At 39.3% G+C, this 18218-nt stretch overlaps 1 protein-coding gene across 4 annotated transcripts in view; it reads left to right on the top strand.

Annotated features, from left to right (window-relative positions):
* The window catches only part of OXR1 (oxidation resistance 1), a 486852-nt gene that overhangs the window by 156444 nt on the left and 312190 nt on the right, over window positions 1-18218 (top strand). For 3 of the 4 annotated variants that reach the window (XM_043483381.1, XM_043483380.1, XM_043483376.1), the window contains exon 1: window positions 17888-17928. The exons of the other annotated variant lie outside the window; for it this stretch is intronic. In XM_043483381.1, coding sequence (XP_043339316.1) covers window positions 17903-17928 — 26 coding nt within the window. In that variant the 5' untranslated portion in view covers window positions 17888-17902. Of the gene's footprint in view, window positions 1-17887; window positions 17929-18218 lie in introns of those variants that run through there. 4 annotated transcript variants of the gene reach the window in all.

The following is an 18218-nucleotide window of genomic DNA, read 5'->3' as shown; positions in this document are numbered from 1 at the left end:
AAGGAAGCCCAAGATATGCTAATATAGCCTATGGTTGTTCCAGTTTCCAGACTTCTGAAACATGCCTTCTGAAATCCCAATATCATGAAACACAGATAAACCTTCCACACTCCACCCAGACCAAATCCCTGACCCACAAAATTCATGAGATATATTAATAATAAGGTGATGTTGATGATAAATTGTTTTTTACCAACTTCCCACAGGAATAAAACTGAATAAATTAGATTTTTCTTATAAGAAAACAAAGCTAGAACCAATTTGAAATAACTCTGCTATCTTGTTTTATTTTTCTTCATCTTCAGTTATCCAAAATGGCCTTATATATATATATATATATATATATATATATATATATGTATATATATGTTACTTCAATTGTCTGCCTTTTCCCGCAGAATATAAACTCCATGAGGACTTTGTGTTGCTGTGTATAGCAGCCAAAGCACCTGCAACCAGAGTCTGGCAGCGTGAGTGGATGCTCGAGGAATATTTGTTGAATAAATGGATGAATCATGATCCACAGTGGAGAAAAAAGCATAGATATTACTTATTCCTCTTTTCTGTATAGGATGTAATTCCTATGGGAAAATATGAAAACCAGAATATTAGAAAGATAATATAGCAAATATCTGGAATATCCAAAACCAGGAATTAATAGATGTTCAGATTATATCATATTTGCATCAGTTTTTTTTCCCTAAAGGAAATAAAATATTGGAGAGAGTTGAATCTGCCTAGATTCTCCTATTCCCCTTTCTCCTCTCCTAGAGGCAATACTATCAGTATTCAACATGTAAATTCTGTGCTTTTACTACGTATCATTTTATGCACTAACAATATATCTGCTTGGCTCTGACTTCAAGTGAAAGTGTATTATAGTCCCAAGCCCTGTTTCCCTGCTCTTGCTTCTTCCCTAGTCTCCCTCATGGCATCTTTGATCAGGTTTACTGCCACATCTTCCTAGCTGCTCTTTGATTTCTCTCTCATAGAATCATTCCAACATATTCCATCTCTTCTCCACCCAGCACTAGATTGATCCTTAAAAGCATACAATGTATGTCAAAAACCACTACAATATTGTAAAGTAATTAGCCTCCAACTAATAAAAATAATTGGGGAAAAAAAAGCATACATCAGACCATGTATTAATAACTTCCATCATTCTAGCCCATGGGGGCGCCATTGCAACTGGACTAAAATCCAGAATCCTTGCCAAGTTCACCAAGGCCCTGTAAGATCCGCCCTCCAACCTCCAAGCCTTCGACTCCCCGCCTTGCTCTCTGGGCTACAGGAGCACTGGCCTCCTTGCTGTCTAGGAAGCACACCAGGCACATTTCCATCTCTGAGCTTTATCTCTTGCTTGTCCTTGGCCTGATGACTGTCCCACAGACCTGTCTTCTGTGTTTCCATCAGATCACTGCCTGCATTGGGGTTTTGTTCAAAAGTCACTTCCCAGTGGGGTGGGGAGCCCATTCAGTCTATAGTTGAAAAGTCCTCATGATCCCTTTTCAGGCTTTATTTTTCTCCATAAAATGTACCACCACCTGACAGAATGTGCTCATGTATGCATGTATATATAAATATACATGCATTTATCTGTTTTTGTTGTCTGTTCCTTCACTAGATTATTTGTTAGGTCAGGGACCTTCTTTGCTTACATCTTTTTTTGTGTCTCAAATAATAACTGGCATAAAGTAGGTGCCCCCCAAATATGTGTTGAATGAAGAATATAGGAATATAGTATTCTGTGTATATAAATTACATCATATGTGTTTGTATCTTGTAGCAACTTGCTTTACTCAATCAACATTGTTTTGGAAATATGTTCATTTTTTTAATAGTTTTATTTTTAATTGGAGGATAATCGCTTTACAATATTGTGTGAGTTTCTGCTGCACAACAACATGAATCAGACATAAATATACATATACCCCCTCCCTCCTGGTCCCCCTCCCTCCCTTCCCATCCCATCCCTCTAGGTCATCACATAGCACCAAACTAAGCTCCCAGTGTGATGCAGCAGCTTCCCACCAGCTATCTGTTTTATACACAGCAGTATATATATGTCAATGCTAATCTCAATTCATCCCACCTTCTCCTTCTCCCAGTGTCTGTGTTTTATATATATGTTTATATATCTAGTCCTATATTATTCCATACATTTTATTTATCCCTCCCCCTATTTTTAGATTGTAGTTACTTTTTTTAAAGATGTATTCGTTTATTTTATTTGTTTTTGGCTGTCCTGGGTCTTTGGTGCTGTGCATAGTCTTTCTCTAATTGTGGAGAGTGGGTGCTATTCTTCGTTGCTATGCGTGGGCTTCTCATGGTGGTGGCTTAGCATAGGCTCTAGGCCTGTGGGCTGTAGAGCCTGGCCTCGGTAGTTGTGATACAGGGGCTCAGTTGCTCCGAGGCATGTGGAATCTTCCCAGACCAGGGATTGAACCTGTTACCCTTGCATTTGCAAGGCAGATTCTTAACCACTGGAACACCCGGAAGCCCTGTAGTTACTTTTGATTTCACTTCTCTAAACATGGCTGAAAGAAATTTTTAGAAAAAAATTTGTTGAAGTATAGTTGATTTATAATGTTGTGTTAGTTTCTGCTTTATAGCAAAGTGAATCAGTTATACATACATCCATTCTTTTTTAGATTCTTTTCCCATACAGGTCATTACAGAGTATTGACTAGAGTTCCCTGTGCTATAGAGTAGGTCTTTATTAGTTATCTATTTTATATATAGTAGCATGTATATGTCAACCCAATCTCCCAATTTATCCCCCCCCCCAAAAAAAACACATTTTTAAAAATATACTTTTCTTGTTTGTTTTTCCTTGTAGGTGTATAACAGAATTAAATTTCTGAGTTTTATCACTTAGCAGTTAAATTTATCTAGAAAAGTAATTGTACTGAAATGAGTTTTTGGCTTATAGGATTAATCTATCATCCATGAAATGTCCCTTTGCAAACCTAAAAGTTGTTTTAGGAGTGGAGAGAAAAACAACATTACAAAACATTTTTAAGGGACAAGTTTAATATTCTATTTATCTCTTAAATCTCATACTTTTCTGAATCATGCCTTAGTGGTACATATGTTCTGCCATTAAAACTAGAATATAATGTTACTTCTGATTAAATTATTTCATTTTGATGTTGTGTGCATGCATGTTTGTATGGGTGGGCATAGCAATATGATCATTTGAATTACTGTGTTCCCGATGGTTTAAGCAACACTAATATTCCATTAAATCGTAGAGGATCTATTCAGAGAATTTTGCATTTTGCTTGCTACAGTTTAAAAAGGGCCAACTTTATTACAAAGTTGTGAACTTTGTTAACTGAAGAGGTGATGAGAAAAAAACATTGAAAAACTCATTCAAGCTGTAATTCTAAGATATAGACAGTTTTCCAAAAACTTGGAGCTTTCAATGTGCTTTGAAATCACATATTTTATTGGTGATATCATATCTCTTGACTATGAAGCTATGAATGCCACTAAAACAGATAAGAAAAAAATTGCTTTTTGGGGTGATCATTTTGACTTGCTCACTGTTAAATGATTCGGAAAGAAAAAAAAAGCTGAGTTCAATTTACTTCATTTGTAATTTGTAACAATTTGGATAGAAGTTAATCTAAATGTCAACATTTTAAAAAGTTTATCTGTGCTAAGAAAAATTAGAAAGTAACTGCTGTTAAAGTCAAATGGCAATTATACCTCAGTAAGCCTGGAAGAAGTTGGATTCAGGAAATATAATTTATTCATTTAGCAGTTATTTATTGAGGGCCTACCAAGAGTCAGGTGCTATTCCAGAGACTCAGGACACAATATTATATATAAAATACTTGAGGTCTTTACACCATTTGAGCTTACTATAACAGTAGTATGTGAGATAATAAGCAAGGGAACTCATACTTAAATGAGGTGATGCTACAACATGAACTGACTTGTGTCATGAAGTCCATAACACAGGGCAGTGTGATTGAAAGTGAGTGTGTCTGGGGGACAGAGCTGGTGAGATTTGCCTTCGCTGTGGGATCCTGGGGGCACCTCTGTGAAGGTAACAGTTGAGCTAAGAGCTGCATGAGGCATCAGCCATGCTGACATCTAGTGAAAGATTCTGCAGTCAGAGGAGCAGCAGGCGAGGACAAGTTTGCTGTGTGTGAAGACTGCCAAGGTCTGTGTGGCTGAGAATGTGAGGGAGAGCGGGGCAGAAGATGCAGGTGGCGGAACGGCTAGGAGCCTCAGGGTAAGGAGCTGGATTTTAACGTGGGAAGTCCGAGGTATTCTAGGACACCACTGAAAAGGTTTAGCAGGGGAGTGGCATGGCAGATTTATGTGTGTGTGTGTGTGTTATGCTAGATGTATATAATACATATATTTTGATTCATAATTATTAACATACTTAAATTGTATTATTATCATATTGTAAGAAAGGTGCCATTTTACCTGTCTCCTCCTAGGGATTTTTAGCTAGGTCTAATGGAGAAGGAAATGGCAACCCACTCCATTATTCTTGTCTGGAAAATCCCATGGACTAAGGATCCTGGTGGGCTACAGTCCATGGGGTCGCAAAGAGTTGGACACGACTGAGCGACTTCACTTCACTTCCACTTCAATAAATAAACTAACAACAGATAGATTAGAGAAAAGCCTGTAAGTTTTACCTGACGTGAGAGCCCTCATGAGGAAATGGAGACCCAAAAAGTGGCAAACCTAAATGCTTTATGCCAGGTTGAACAAAGAGAGGCAATTGTGAAAAAGCGCTTAAAATATACAGGGAGGCCCAGAGAAGATAAGGATGACTTTTACAAGGTGTGTTTGTACAGGATTCGCTCTGCTCTGACTCCTGGTTGAAGAATGTTTCTTTTCTTCCTTGGTACAGGGAGGGAATCTTTCCCACTGGAGTTTTATGTTTATATATATATATATCTTGTTTTGGGGGAAAAAAAGGGAAATTGGAATATGCTTCCTGCTTCAGTTCAGTTCAGTTGCTCAGTCATGTCCAACTCTTTGTGACCCCATGAATTGCAGCAATCCAGGCCTCACTGTCCATCACCAACTCCCAGGGTCTACCAAAACTCATGCCCATTTAGTCGGTGATACCATCCAACCATCTCACCTTCTGTTGTCCCCTTCTCCTCCTGCCCTCAATCTTTGCCAGCATCAGAGTCTTTTCAAATGAGTCAGCTCTTCGCATCAGGTGGCCAAAGTATTGGAGTTTCAGCTTCAACATTAGTCCTTTCAATGAACACCCAGGACTGATCTCCTTTAGGATGGACTGGTTGGATCGCCTTGCAGTCCAAGAGACTCTCAAGAGTCTTCTCCAACACCAAAGTTCAAAAACATCAATTCTTCGGCACTCAGCTTTCTTTATAGTCCAACTCTCACATCCATACATGACTACTGGAAAAACCACAGCATTGACTAGATGGACCTTTGTTGACAAAGTAATGTCTCTGCTTTTTAATATGCTGCCTAGGCTGGTCATAACTTTTCTTCCAAGGAGCAAGTGTCTTTTAATTTCATGTCTGCAGTCACCATCTGCAGTGATTTTGGAGACCTAAAAAAGAAAGTCAGCCACTATGTCCACTGTTTCCCCATCTATTTGCCATGAAGTGAGGGAACCGAATGCCATGATCTTAGTTTTCTGAATGTTGAGCTTTAAGCCAACTTTTTCACTCTCCTCTTTCACTTTCATCAAGAGGCTCTTTAATTCTTCTTCACTTTCTGCCATAAGGGCAGTGTCGTCTGCATATCTGAGGTTATTGATATTTCTCCCAGCAATCTTGATTCCAGCTTATGCTTCTTCCAGCCCAGCATTTCTCATGATGTACTCTGCATAGAAGTTAAATAAGGAGGGTAACAATATACAGCCTTGATGTACTCCTTTTCCGATTTGGAACCAGTCTGTTGTTCCATGCCCAGTTCTAACTGTTGCTTCCTGACCTGCATACAGGTTTCTCAAGAGGCATGTCAGGTGGTCTGGTATTCCCATCTCTTAAAGAATTTTCCACAGTTTATTGTGATCCACACAGTCAAAGGCTTTGGCATAGTCAATAAAGCAGAAATGGATGTTTTTGTGGAACTCTCTTGCTTTTTCGATGATCTAGTGGATGTTGGCAATTTGATCTCTGGTTCCTCTGCCTTTTCTAAATCCAGTTTGAACATCTGGAAGTTCACAGTTCACATATTACTGAAGCCTGGCTTGGAGAATTTTAAGCATTACTTTACTAGTATGTGAGTTGAGTGCAATTGTGCGGTAGTTTGAGCATTCTTTGACATTGCCTTTCTTTGGGATTGGAATGAAAACTGACCTTTTCCAGTCCTGTGGCCACTGCTGAGTTTTCCAGATTTGCTGGCATATTGAGTGCAGCACTTTCACAGCATCATCTTTCAGGATTTGAAATAGCTCAACTGGAATCCCATCACTGCCACTAGCTTTGTTCATAGTAATGCTTCCTAAGGCCCACTTGACTTCCCATTCCAGGGTGTCTGTCTCTAGGTGAGTGATCATGCCATCGTGATTATCTGGGTCATGAAGATTTTTTTTGTATAGTTCTTCTGTGTATTCTTGCCACCTCTTCTTAATATCTTCTGCTGTTAGGTCCATACCATTTCTGTCCTTTATTGAGCCCATCTTTGCATGAAATGTTCCCTTGGCATCTCTAATTTTCTTGAAGAGATCTCTAGTCTTTCCCATTCTATTGTTTTCCTCTATTCCTTTGCAATGATCACTGAGGAGGGCTTTCTTATCTCTCCTTGCCATTCTTTGGAACTCTGCTTTCAAATGGGTATATTTTTCCTTTTCTCCTGTGCTCTTCCCTTCTCTTCTTTTCACAGCTATTTGTAAGGCCTCCTCAGACAACCATTTTGCTTTTTTGCATTTCTTTTTCTTGGGGATGGTCTTGCTTCCTGTCTCCTGTACAATGTCATGAACCTCCATCCAGAGTTCATCATGCACTCTGTCTATCAGATCTAGTCCCTTAAATCTATTTCTCACTTCCACTGTATAATCATAAGGGATTAGATTTAGGTCATCCCTGAATGGTCTAGTGGTTTTCCCTACTTTCTTCAGTTTAAGTCTGAATTTGGCAATAAGGAGTTCATGATCTGAGCCACAGTCCGCTCCTGGTCTTGTTTTTGCTGACTGTATGGAGCTTCTCCATGTTCTGCATCTCCTTCCTGCCTAGGCTCTCTCCAAAGTGCCTTCAGCCCAAACCCATTCCCACACTCGTGTGACATACCTAGGGGTGGCCCAATCTGCCACCCCCAGTATGATTAATAATAATGCGATATTATATATGGCACTTATTGTATACATATATATTTATATGCTGGGTTTCCCTGGTGGCTCAGATGTTAAAGAATCTGCTTGCAATGTAGAAGACCTGGGTTCAACCTCTAGGTCAGGAAGATCTGGAAAAGGGAATGTCTACCCAATCCAGTATTGTTGCTTGGAGAAGTTCCACAGACAAAGGAGCCTGCAAAGTGGGCTACAGTCCATGAGTCGTAAAGAGTTGGACACAACTGAGTGACTGAACTCGATGTGTACATGCTGTATCTTTATATATGTTTATGCTATAAATTTCTATATTTTAGTAGGCTTTCTGGCTACTGCATGAAGATGACCCCAGTTGAGAACTACTGAGAAGGGGATAGTATTGGAGATGGGGAACACCATCTATATTTAATATATATTTGGCAGTAGAGCGTAAATGACTGATTGGACCTAGAAAGTTCAGGAAAAAAGACAATGGTTCTAGTGTATGACTTCCCATTTGCCTGTAAATAATATTCTCATTGCAAATGATATTTATCTACAGTTTACTATGCAGAACCTGAAGGGCTTCTTTTGACAAGGACATCTTACTTGCTGACTTTATTGCTATTTACAGAGTCTACTTAAATGTAGAAAACTACAAAATGACTTACTAATCTGGGCTTGTCAGTTATTCAGTCAGGTCCTCTCCCTAATTACCCTCAATCATGAGGATTTGTGATACTGTGAAAGGAAAGTACCTACTGCTGATAAATATTAGTACATCTGCTTAATCATTTATAAAGTCCTGAATTATTCATGTATGTTTGTGTGACTTCAAGCACTTTGGGGACTTGTGGGTATGACTTGATGTCCCAGATGGAAAGATAGTGCTATGTCTATAGGTAGGATGTGGAGGACTCAGGGGTGATCGTAAAACTATGGAAAGTGGAAACATTTTGACTCCAAATAATGGAAGCTATCTCCCTGTGCTTTCACTTTGCTGTCTGGTCCTCAGGAACCATCTTCTCTTAGCCATTGAGATATGTGCCCCCATCCAATCCCCTCAGACTTCCCTACACTCAGCAGCCCCAGATATGACAACCACTCTCCATGAGGTACGTTTTCTCATCTGCAGTGCTGATTCCTGACTGCCCTGTAGGATGCCATTACATATATCTACGTGACCAACCACATCCTGTGGACACCTAAACCTGAGCTCCAGAATCAGTCAGATGGATGCTTTACTTTGTTTATTCTGGATGTTACATTCATTTTCACTGTTTAAGATCACATTCACTTTTCTGAAATGCACATGACATAGTTTCTTTTTCTCTCCAAGGAAAGATTAAAAATAATCATGACTTTTCTGGCTAAAAACTAAAACAGATACTATTTAGAATGCTTTTGACATAAAATATATTAGAGTTAGTAATCATTGAAATTAGTAATAACAAAACAAGTAGCCACCATTTCATGGCTGCTGGTCATGTGCCAGGCAGTTAGCTAGGCCCTCACATATGTTATTTCTAAATGGTATGGTGTTTCTCTCAAATGCATATTATTATTCCCACTTGATAAATTTGGAAACTGAAATTGAGAAGTTCTGTGGTCTTGCTCAAATTTGCCCTGCAGGTGAGCAGCACGTCCCGCTTTCAAGCATAATCTCTTTGGCTCAAGAGCTCGCATTCTCAACCACCTCACTCTCCACCCCTTTTAAAATAAAAATTTCACCGTTGACTGTTTGCATCTCACTCTGTTTCAGGAACTGCATGAATATAATCTCAACTAACTCCTCCCCAAAGACTAACAAAATGGCTATTTTGTACCTATTTTATCACTAAAAAATAAGAGGTTGAGAGAAGTTCCATAACTTACTGTTTCATCACGCACTTAACAATTTCAAGAGAGAGAAAACGTAGTTGTTGATAATTCATGTAAAGTCAAGGGGCAGGACTGGCTCCCATTATGCTAGAGCTCAGAGTATGTAACCTCCCTCTCTCCACGTCTTGGCTGTGGCTCCTCTCTGTCAACTACTTGCACACACAGCCTGTCCTGTTGAGGGGGCTGAATGGCTGCCAACCGCTGAAGGCTCACATCCTCTCTGCTTACCAGTCCTTAGCAGGCCGGCCATGCCTCTTTCCCTGAACTTCCTGCACATTTCCGGAACTGAATATCATTTTCCTTGTTTGGCTGAATCTGAATCCCCAGCTCCCCCCTGGGGCAGGAAAGTGGGCTCAATACAACACAAAGCCCATGAAGAGAAGAGAAGTAGTCCATTGTACCTTCACCCCTAAAAAGGGGAGATGACCATGGAGTGAGTAAAACAAACAACAAAATAACATCTGTCTATCCAGAAGCAGTAAGGGGCATAGACAGGTCTCAAATTCAGATCTATAAGGCTTCAAAGCACTTTGGCTTAACCCTTTACATTGATCTTCATCTCTGGATAATTGTCTTTAAAACCCTATTGTGAGATAATTTCAAAATCTCCTGTACTTTTGTGAAGAAAAAAATGCCATTTTGTTAAGGAAATGACCTTTAGAAGCATCAGCCTGCTTGTGATGTATCTCTTAAAATAAGTCTGTCAACATACAGAGAAATACTATTTCTAGAAGCTAGAGATTCTCTAAAGTCAAGGTTTAAAAATGCAATGATTTAGTATCTAATTTCATGGCAGAATTTTGCATTGAATAAAATGTCCCTGTTTACATCTTGAAAATAAAGGATATTTGGCATAGAATGGACTTTCTCTTCACCTTTCATTTTAAGAATGCACTACTATTTTCTATCTTTCCCCCAAACACAGTCTTTATCAGCATTTCAACAATCTTTATTGCAGTGTTTTTGACCTCCCACTTTGAGGACAATACTCTCCCCTTGGGAGAAATTAAGTAGAAAAATGTGCACAGAAGTAAATAATGTAACCCAGCAGAAAGAGTACAGGATGAGGAATCAGGAAGCCAGGGTGATGATCCCAATTTGATAATACCTCTCTGTGACTGAAGGATAACAAATTAGTTCCTAACTTCCTAAGATGATCCTCCTACAAGCCTCTTAGATAATCTCATTATTGGCTGTATTTTCACACTGGGGACAGTAGAGCTTTTCAAACTAGCCAGTGAATCAAAATTCATTCACTCAGACAAAAATGAATTGAGAGTCTGTGGCAAAGTGCTGTGGTAGATGTGGTGAAACCCAGAAGATAGTTCTTCAAAGGCATCTGTTGTCATTCCCTCAAATGCATTGTCTAATAGGTACATGAGACTGTGCTAGAAGAGGGGACTCTAAAGATATCTAGAAAAGCTCTAAGGGGCTTATAGTCTGCCTGGAGAGAGACAGTCAGAGAGAAAGATATACAAAGCAGCATGTACAATGTGTCATGTGAACGGGACAAGTACCTCAGGGATTCAACTTCTGATGAGCAGTTCAGATGTTACGGACTGTCCACACATACCTTGTAATGTGGGTAAATCTAATTAATTCCATGAATATCAGCATAAAGGTAAATGTCGGATGTCAAGGGAGGTATACAAGGACCATATGGTTGAGCAATCATATCTAAATCCAGAGTGGACTAAATAAGGAAAGAAGAGGTTGGAAGAGATCTCTCACAAACAGAGACATGACCATAACATTCACATATTAAAATGTTGTCCATTACAGGAACCACTAGTACACATCAACATGTGATGTAAATGAAAAATACACATTGATTCAATGTGCAAAAACAGAATGCAAAATACATGAATAATTTTTATACTGACCACTTGTCGAAATTATATGATGATATTTTGGGTACACTGGGTAAAATAAAGCATTATTAAAATTCATTATTTTGATGTGGCTTCTATGGCTTATGTTATATGGCTATTGAACAGCACTCTTTAACTTGACCAGATAGGAACTGGGATTATGAATCCCGTTTTTCACCAGTTCTCAATTCCAAATGGTATGGAAGCTCTAGATATCTTTATTCTAAAGCCTGGTCACTAATTTAAAAATATTGGAGAATTGGGTGAGAAAACACTTACTTATTGAGCACCTACTCTTTTTTGGGGCTGCCATATGAAGTTGGACTTTTTTTATCCTCAGTTCAAAGGAAGCTCAGCTCATTCAGATTAAGAAACTTGTGATGAGTCCATAGAGCACAAACAGCAGAATCAAACTCAGGACTTTCTCATTCCAAAATAGATGCCTGTCTATATACTACATTGTCTGAACCAGTGCTGCCTGAGTAGTAGAGTGTCAGGAAGTCAACACAGTATTTACATATTTACATCAAGGTCCTTACAGGGACAAAGTGTAAGGGTTTTGGAGTCACCAACCTTGGGTTCTAAGCCTGGGCCTGCTGTTTTGTAGCTGGGCAAACTATTTAACTACTCTAAGATTCTGTTTGTCATCCATAAAAAGTGGGCATGAGAGTAATGCTATTCTAAATGTTAAATCAAATAATATTAATTAAGTACTTAGTTCCCAGCCCACAGTTAGGATTTAGTGAATGATAGTAGCATGTTTAAGATAAAGGGCCAGGGATAAGCATGTTGGTTCAGGCCCTATTGCTTATCTGATGGGTATAGAATTAGAGCACTGCTCTGGTGCCTTTAACTTGGGCCAGTTACATCTCTGGGCCTCAGTCCCCACCGACATATGAATTGGGTTTAGTAGGAATCCCATCCCCACTGTCACTGGGATGATTAAATGAGATAATGTATGAAAGTTGCTTAGAACTCTACCTGGAGCAAAATAGTGGGAAAATGATAGTTGCATTGTTGCTTTTACTGTTGTTAATACTCAGAAGACATTTGTTTTTCCAAAATGTATTTATATGTATATATTTATTTATTCTTTTAGCTTTTTATTTTTGTTCTATTTCCTGATATTTGCTTTTAAATTTAGGGGTCCTAAACCACTGACTTTCTGAATTTATCCCTTTTAGACTCTTCCCAAGGAGCTACGGCTATGTGGCTTTTAGTAGCCACTGCCCACCCTACTTCAACCAGCTTCTTACTTGCCAACCTAACATTGTGGGTTTTATCATGCAAATCCCACTGGCAGTGGGAAGAAATCACTTTTTTCCCAATACTGAATCTTTAGAATCTAGCAAAATTCTACCCACAAACTAGGTATTCAATAAATTTATCTAAGGAATGAGAAATCAGGTAGCTATGCCTATTATATTAATAATAAAAATAAAGATTTAGATAGAGTTCTAATTAGGTTCTGCACGTAGAATTCTTCTATGAAGAAAGTCTTTGAAAATTTGTAAATCATAGACTGTATTCTGGATAGCTGAAGTCACTGGTTAAGTGAGATTTACTGGGGCTGAGACTGTTTGGGGGCACAGATCAAATTGCACTTACTTGACCTTTTTATTTCATCTTCAGTAAGATGGAGGAAAGATCTGCTGTCTCAGTTATAGAGGGGATTCATAGTGGTGCCCCTTGTCAGTGAAACTGCACTGGTAGTTTTCAGATTGGACAACAGTTTTAGAAACTTCAGTGTGTTGTCTAGATTATTATAGATTTGTAACTCTTTGATTTATTCTTACACCCTCACTCTCCAAAAGCTGGTTGAATAGGCTCTGCTATAAAGACAGGAGTGCATCATTACCTGGACAGCTGTTGCTCAGGGATGCCCTATGAACCCCTGCACATTTTTTCCTTAATACTAATAAATGTCACAATCTACACAACCCCAAATGTGATGTTTTTTTCTTTACATGCTGAAAGCACTGCTGATTTCAATAGTGAAGAATTATATGGTATGTAGTTAAGAGTAAAAGAGACTTTCATTCTTTTCTAGTTTGGGGTGATAGAATAACTTCCAACCCATTAAAATTCAATTGTTAAGTTTTGAGGCATGTATCTAAAAAATATCAGGCCACTGATGAGTAGATTACAGACTATCCACAGTTTCTACTCTCATTTGTTTCTTTCTTTTTTTTTTATTTATTTATTTATTTTTATTAGTTGGAGGCTAATTACTTCACAACATTTCAGTGGGTTTTGTCATACATTGATATGAATCAGCCATAGATTTACACGTATTCCCCATCCCGATCCCCCCTCCCACCTCCCTCTCCACCCGATTCCTCTGGGTCTTCCCAGCGCACCAGGTCGGAGTACTTGTCTCATGCATCCCACCTGGGCTGGTGATCTCTTTCACCATAGATAATATACATGCTGTTCTTTCAAAACATCCCACCCTCACCTTCTCCCACAAAGTTCAAAAGTCTGTTCTGTATTTCTGTGTCTCTTTTTCTGTTTTGCATATAGGGTTATCGTTACCATCTTTCTAAATTCCATATATATGTGTTAGTATGCTGTAATGTTCTTTATCTTTCTGGCTTACTTCACTCTGTATAAGGGGCTCCAGTTTCATCCATCTCATTAGGACTGATTCAAATGAATTCTTTTTAATGGCTGAGTAATATTCCATGGTGTATATGTACCACAGCTTCCTTATCCATTCATCTGCTGATGGGCATCTAGGTTGCTTCCATGTCCTGGCTATTATAAACAGTGCTGCGATGAACATTGGGGTGCACGTGTCTCTTTCAGATCTGGTTTCCTCAGTGTGTATGCCCAGGGAGTGGGATTGCTGGGTCATATGGCAGTTCTATTTCCAGTTTTTTAAGAAATCTCCACATTGTTTTCCATAGCGGCTGTACTAGTTTGCAAAGGAAACTATAAGTAAGGTGAAAAGACAGCCCTCAGACTGGGAGAAAATAATAGCAAATGAAGAAACAGACAAAGGATTAATCTCAAAAATATACAAGCAACTCCTGCAGCTCAATTCCAGAAAAATAAATGACCCAATCAAAAAATGGGCCAAAGAACTAAACAGACATTTCTCCAAAGAAGACATACAGATGGCTAACAAACACATGAAAAGATGCTCAACATCACTCATTATCAGAGAAATGCAAATCAAAACCACAATGAGGTACCATTACTCGCCAGTCAGGATGGCTGCTATCCAAAAGTCTACAAGCAATAAATGCTGGAGAGGGTGTGGAGAAAAGGGAACCCTCATTTGTTTCTTCCCAAAGAGGCACAGGATTTGGTTTATTAGTTATTACCTCTTTGGATAGAGGTAGATTAAAAAATTACATAGAAAAGAATATCTGGCAGTTGGAATTTTTAAATAATAATGATATAAATAAATGAATAATGTAATAAAATCAGAGTGTATGTTTCTTCCTGGAAAAATACAGTAAAATAGAAAGCAGTGCCAAATTGAAATGAAAATATCAAGTACAGCATGTTAACCTAGATGATCAGGGTTTATTCACCAACTGGTATTCTCAGGTTAAATGTATAGAAATTGTTAGTACTCTCCCATTCATAACATTTCCTAGTATGACTGTCAATTATTGTTTATTTTTATAGCTGAACTTAGACTTATAAACATTTACCAAATACAAACACAATTTGCCAAATACAAACAAAATTTTCAAACAAAAGTTCCTTGTTTGAATTTTTTAAAAAGAAGAAAGTGTCATCTGAAAATGTAGTTCCAAAATTATCCTAGAAAATTTATATATGTGTGGTCGCGAAGAGTCGGACACGACTGAGCGACTTCACTTTCACTTTTCACTTTCATGCATTGGAGAAGGAAATGGCAACCCACTCCAGTATTCTTGCCTGGAGAATCCCAGTGACGGCGGAGCCTGGTGGGCTGCCGTCTATGGGGTCGCACAGAGTCAGACACGACTGAAGTGACTTAGCAGCAGCAGCAGCAGCAACATATACACACACCACCTACACATGTCAAACAGATGTTAGAATTAAGATAATGCAATATATTGAATTGGCCCAAAATTTCATCCAGGTTTTTCCTTAAGAGCTTACAGAAAAACTCAAATGAACTTTTGGACTAACCCAATAAATCATAGTATTTTAAAACAAATATAAAATACTTTAGACTTGACCTTGGGCAATAGGCATTAAGAATTCAAGGAGAGTTCTTTTTCTGGTGTTTCTAAATCCTTTGTCTTAATGAGTCTACCAACAGAGCCCTTTATTTATAGGGAATTAAATGGAAACCACTAAAGCAGTCCTGATAATATCCACCCGCTTTCCTGTTATTAAAGAGACTTGCAGTGCAATGGAGTAGACAAACACCTTAATCTCACCTATTTTATTTCTAGTATAATGTCATGGGCTGGTGACAAGTGTGTAGTTACTTAAGAGGCTTGTTTAGATACTAAATACCCAAGTAGGGGAACGCTGAATAAGACATGCATGCTAAGTTGCTTCAGTCATGTCTGACTCTATGCGACCCTAGGGACTATGGCCCGCCAGGCTCCTGTGTCCATGGGATTCTCCAGTCAAGAATACTGGAGTGGATTGCCATGCCCTCCTCCAGGGGATCTTCCCAACCCAGGGATGGAACTCAGTTCTCTTACATCTCCTGCATTGACAGGTGGGTTCTTTACCACTAGTGCCCCCTGGGAAGCCCATTATAAGACATCATAACAATAAAGAAGTAAAAAATACAGCAAGACCTAACTGCTGAATTATGAGTTGTCCTAAACATGAGCATTTTCATAGGGCCAGGCAAATCCATCGGCACAATACTGCACCTAGCGGCCTGCTACCCATAGTTTGGGAACTGCTCATTATTAACGGGTCATGTTTCAGGGCAGACCCCCAGATGGCACCATGTCCAGCTTGTGCTAAAAGACCAGCCTTACTGCCATGCCTGGGCCCTTCATGCCCTTCCCGCTTTGTGCCAAAGTGTGGGACATCCACTTTCATTTCTGTCCGTGTCCATCATGTGTTGCCTTTCTTAGACTTTGCCTTTTAAGTTTACTCTACATGTCCACTTAATCAGATCTTACCTGAGTAAAATATTAGGGACAGAAAGAAAAGATACACACACTCACTAGTTCACAGCTTAGCACTATTCAGATTGCAAAGGCTGGGGAAGAACTTCTACCTGTGGCAAGTCATATCTTACTATTTCTCTAAAAGTGCAACAAAAATCTAGCTCCTCTTGAAGAAGAGTAGCAAAAACAGGTTTTGTTGTCATTCAGCCTGGTTTAGTTCTACCTTAAAAAGCAAGTTGGCCTTAATTTCTCCTGGGGCATGAGTGCTACTGAGCAGAAAGATTGACAAGACCACAGTCTTAGCACATTTTTAAACCCTACTGTGTGCAGAGGAAAGCAGGCAGAGTCTTTTCTTTCTCGGCTATGATATGGAGGTTGACTTTGTGACAGTCTTCTCCAGCCCAAGCAGGTGGATACAAGTGAAAAAAAGTATGAGTGTGATGAGAGTTGGCTCACCTCCCCTTCACTGTTTCCCTCTAGAAATTGGCAAGGTGAACCCCTTCGTGTATCCAAATGCGGCTCCTTAACAGATTGCTTTGTCATCTGAGGAAGCTGGTATAACTCATTTCTGCTTCTCTTCACAAGTCAAGGTGTGGCAATGCCCTGGGGCTTTCTTATTTCCTGGCTTCTCTGAATCCACAGGGAGCTTCTCCATTTAGAAATTGAATTTTTACAGTGATCTCTGGTAGAAGTAGTCTAAGCTTTTATCCTATCCCCAACATATCCTTTAAATGACATGTGTTTGACTCTTTCTGCTTCTTCTGTTTACTAGTATGCTAGGTAATTCACACCTAAGGACTGTGTTCACAGGTTTTTAATATCTTATTATCATCATCCCAGATTTTGAAAATAAATTAAAAGTTAAATGTTTCTTTGAAGGCATTTAAAACTTTTTGAGGGTGTTAATTTGTCAGTAACTGAGGCTTATCTCTGGTAATACTGCACATTAAGTTACAAAATCTACCTTACCTAAGTATTTCTTTTTTAATATTTAGGAAGAATATTCTGGTTTGGAGGACTTTACCTAAAGTTATGTAATAAAGTGAGGGAAAGCGGATAAAGCAGTCAACAGGTCAGTGTTTGGAGTCTTAAAGGACAGAGTTCAAATCCCATGTCTGCCATTAACTAGCGATTTGACCTTGAGCAAATTCCGCAACTTTTCTAATTTCCCATTCTTTTGTCTGTTCAGTGGAAATATGAATAGTAGCTACTTCCTGGGCACCACTGTGAGGGTGAGTAATACTTCAGGGGCACCTGTGTGGTAAGACAGTACTTATCACAATGCCTAACATGTGGTAAGAATACAAAGAATTCTAGTGAGACCTGTGTCCGTCTCAATATTTCTGCGTTTTCTGAAGATTCAAAGTCTGATATGGACACTGTCTCTAAAATGCTTGTCTGTTTTGTGTGCTACAAGGAAATTTCACCTGAGTGCTACCTACCATTTACTAACACATCTTACTGTGTAGTTTAAATGATATGCCGTAAAGAAAAACACACTTATGGAAACATATTTCTCACATACATAATCGAAGAGCAATTGCGTTTGTAACACCCGCCTTCTTTGTACTCACTGAATGGCGTGTTCTTTAGGGGATAACAGCTTGCCGTGTGGAGTTCAGGGTCTCCTTTTTTCTCAGATGCTTTTCTGCGCGCCGGCCGCTCCCCGCTCCAGCCGGGCCCCTGGCAGAGGTGTGGGCGGAGCTTGCGAGACGCCAAGTAGCAGGCTCACAGGTAACACGACGCTCATCAGATCCGCCTGGGCGCCCACTCAGCTCTAAGGTTGCCTGCCCGCCCGCACAGAAATGACGAAGGACAAAAACAGCCCCGGGTAGGTGGGATCTACCGCTCCATCTGTTGTTACTTCCTCTGTTTTTATGAAGAAAACGTTTCCTACTTCCATTAGCAAATAGATCTCTGATTTCTGTGCAAGTGGAAAATCAAATCTTTGTTTATGAGACCAAACAGATGGATTTCTGTTGCCATTTGTTTCCTGGCAAAATGGGACCATGAACAAGGCAGGCGGCCAAAGGCATAGGTATTAAAGAGAGGGAAAACCCTCCGACATGCTTGGTTTGCTGTATCCATTACTTCTGATCCCTTTCAAAGCCATGGTGCTTT

The sequence above is a fragment of the Cervus canadensis genome, chromosome 12 (assembly GCF_019320065.1).
Source record: "Cervus canadensis isolate Bull #8, Minnesota chromosome 12, ASM1932006v1, whole genome shotgun sequence".
In the NCBI taxonomy this organism is placed as follows: Eukaryota; Metazoa; Chordata; class Mammalia; order Artiodactyla; family Cervidae; genus Cervus; species Cervus canadensis.
Note: the sequence above shows the minus strand (reverse complement) of the source record. Positions and strands in the feature narration are given on the sequence as shown.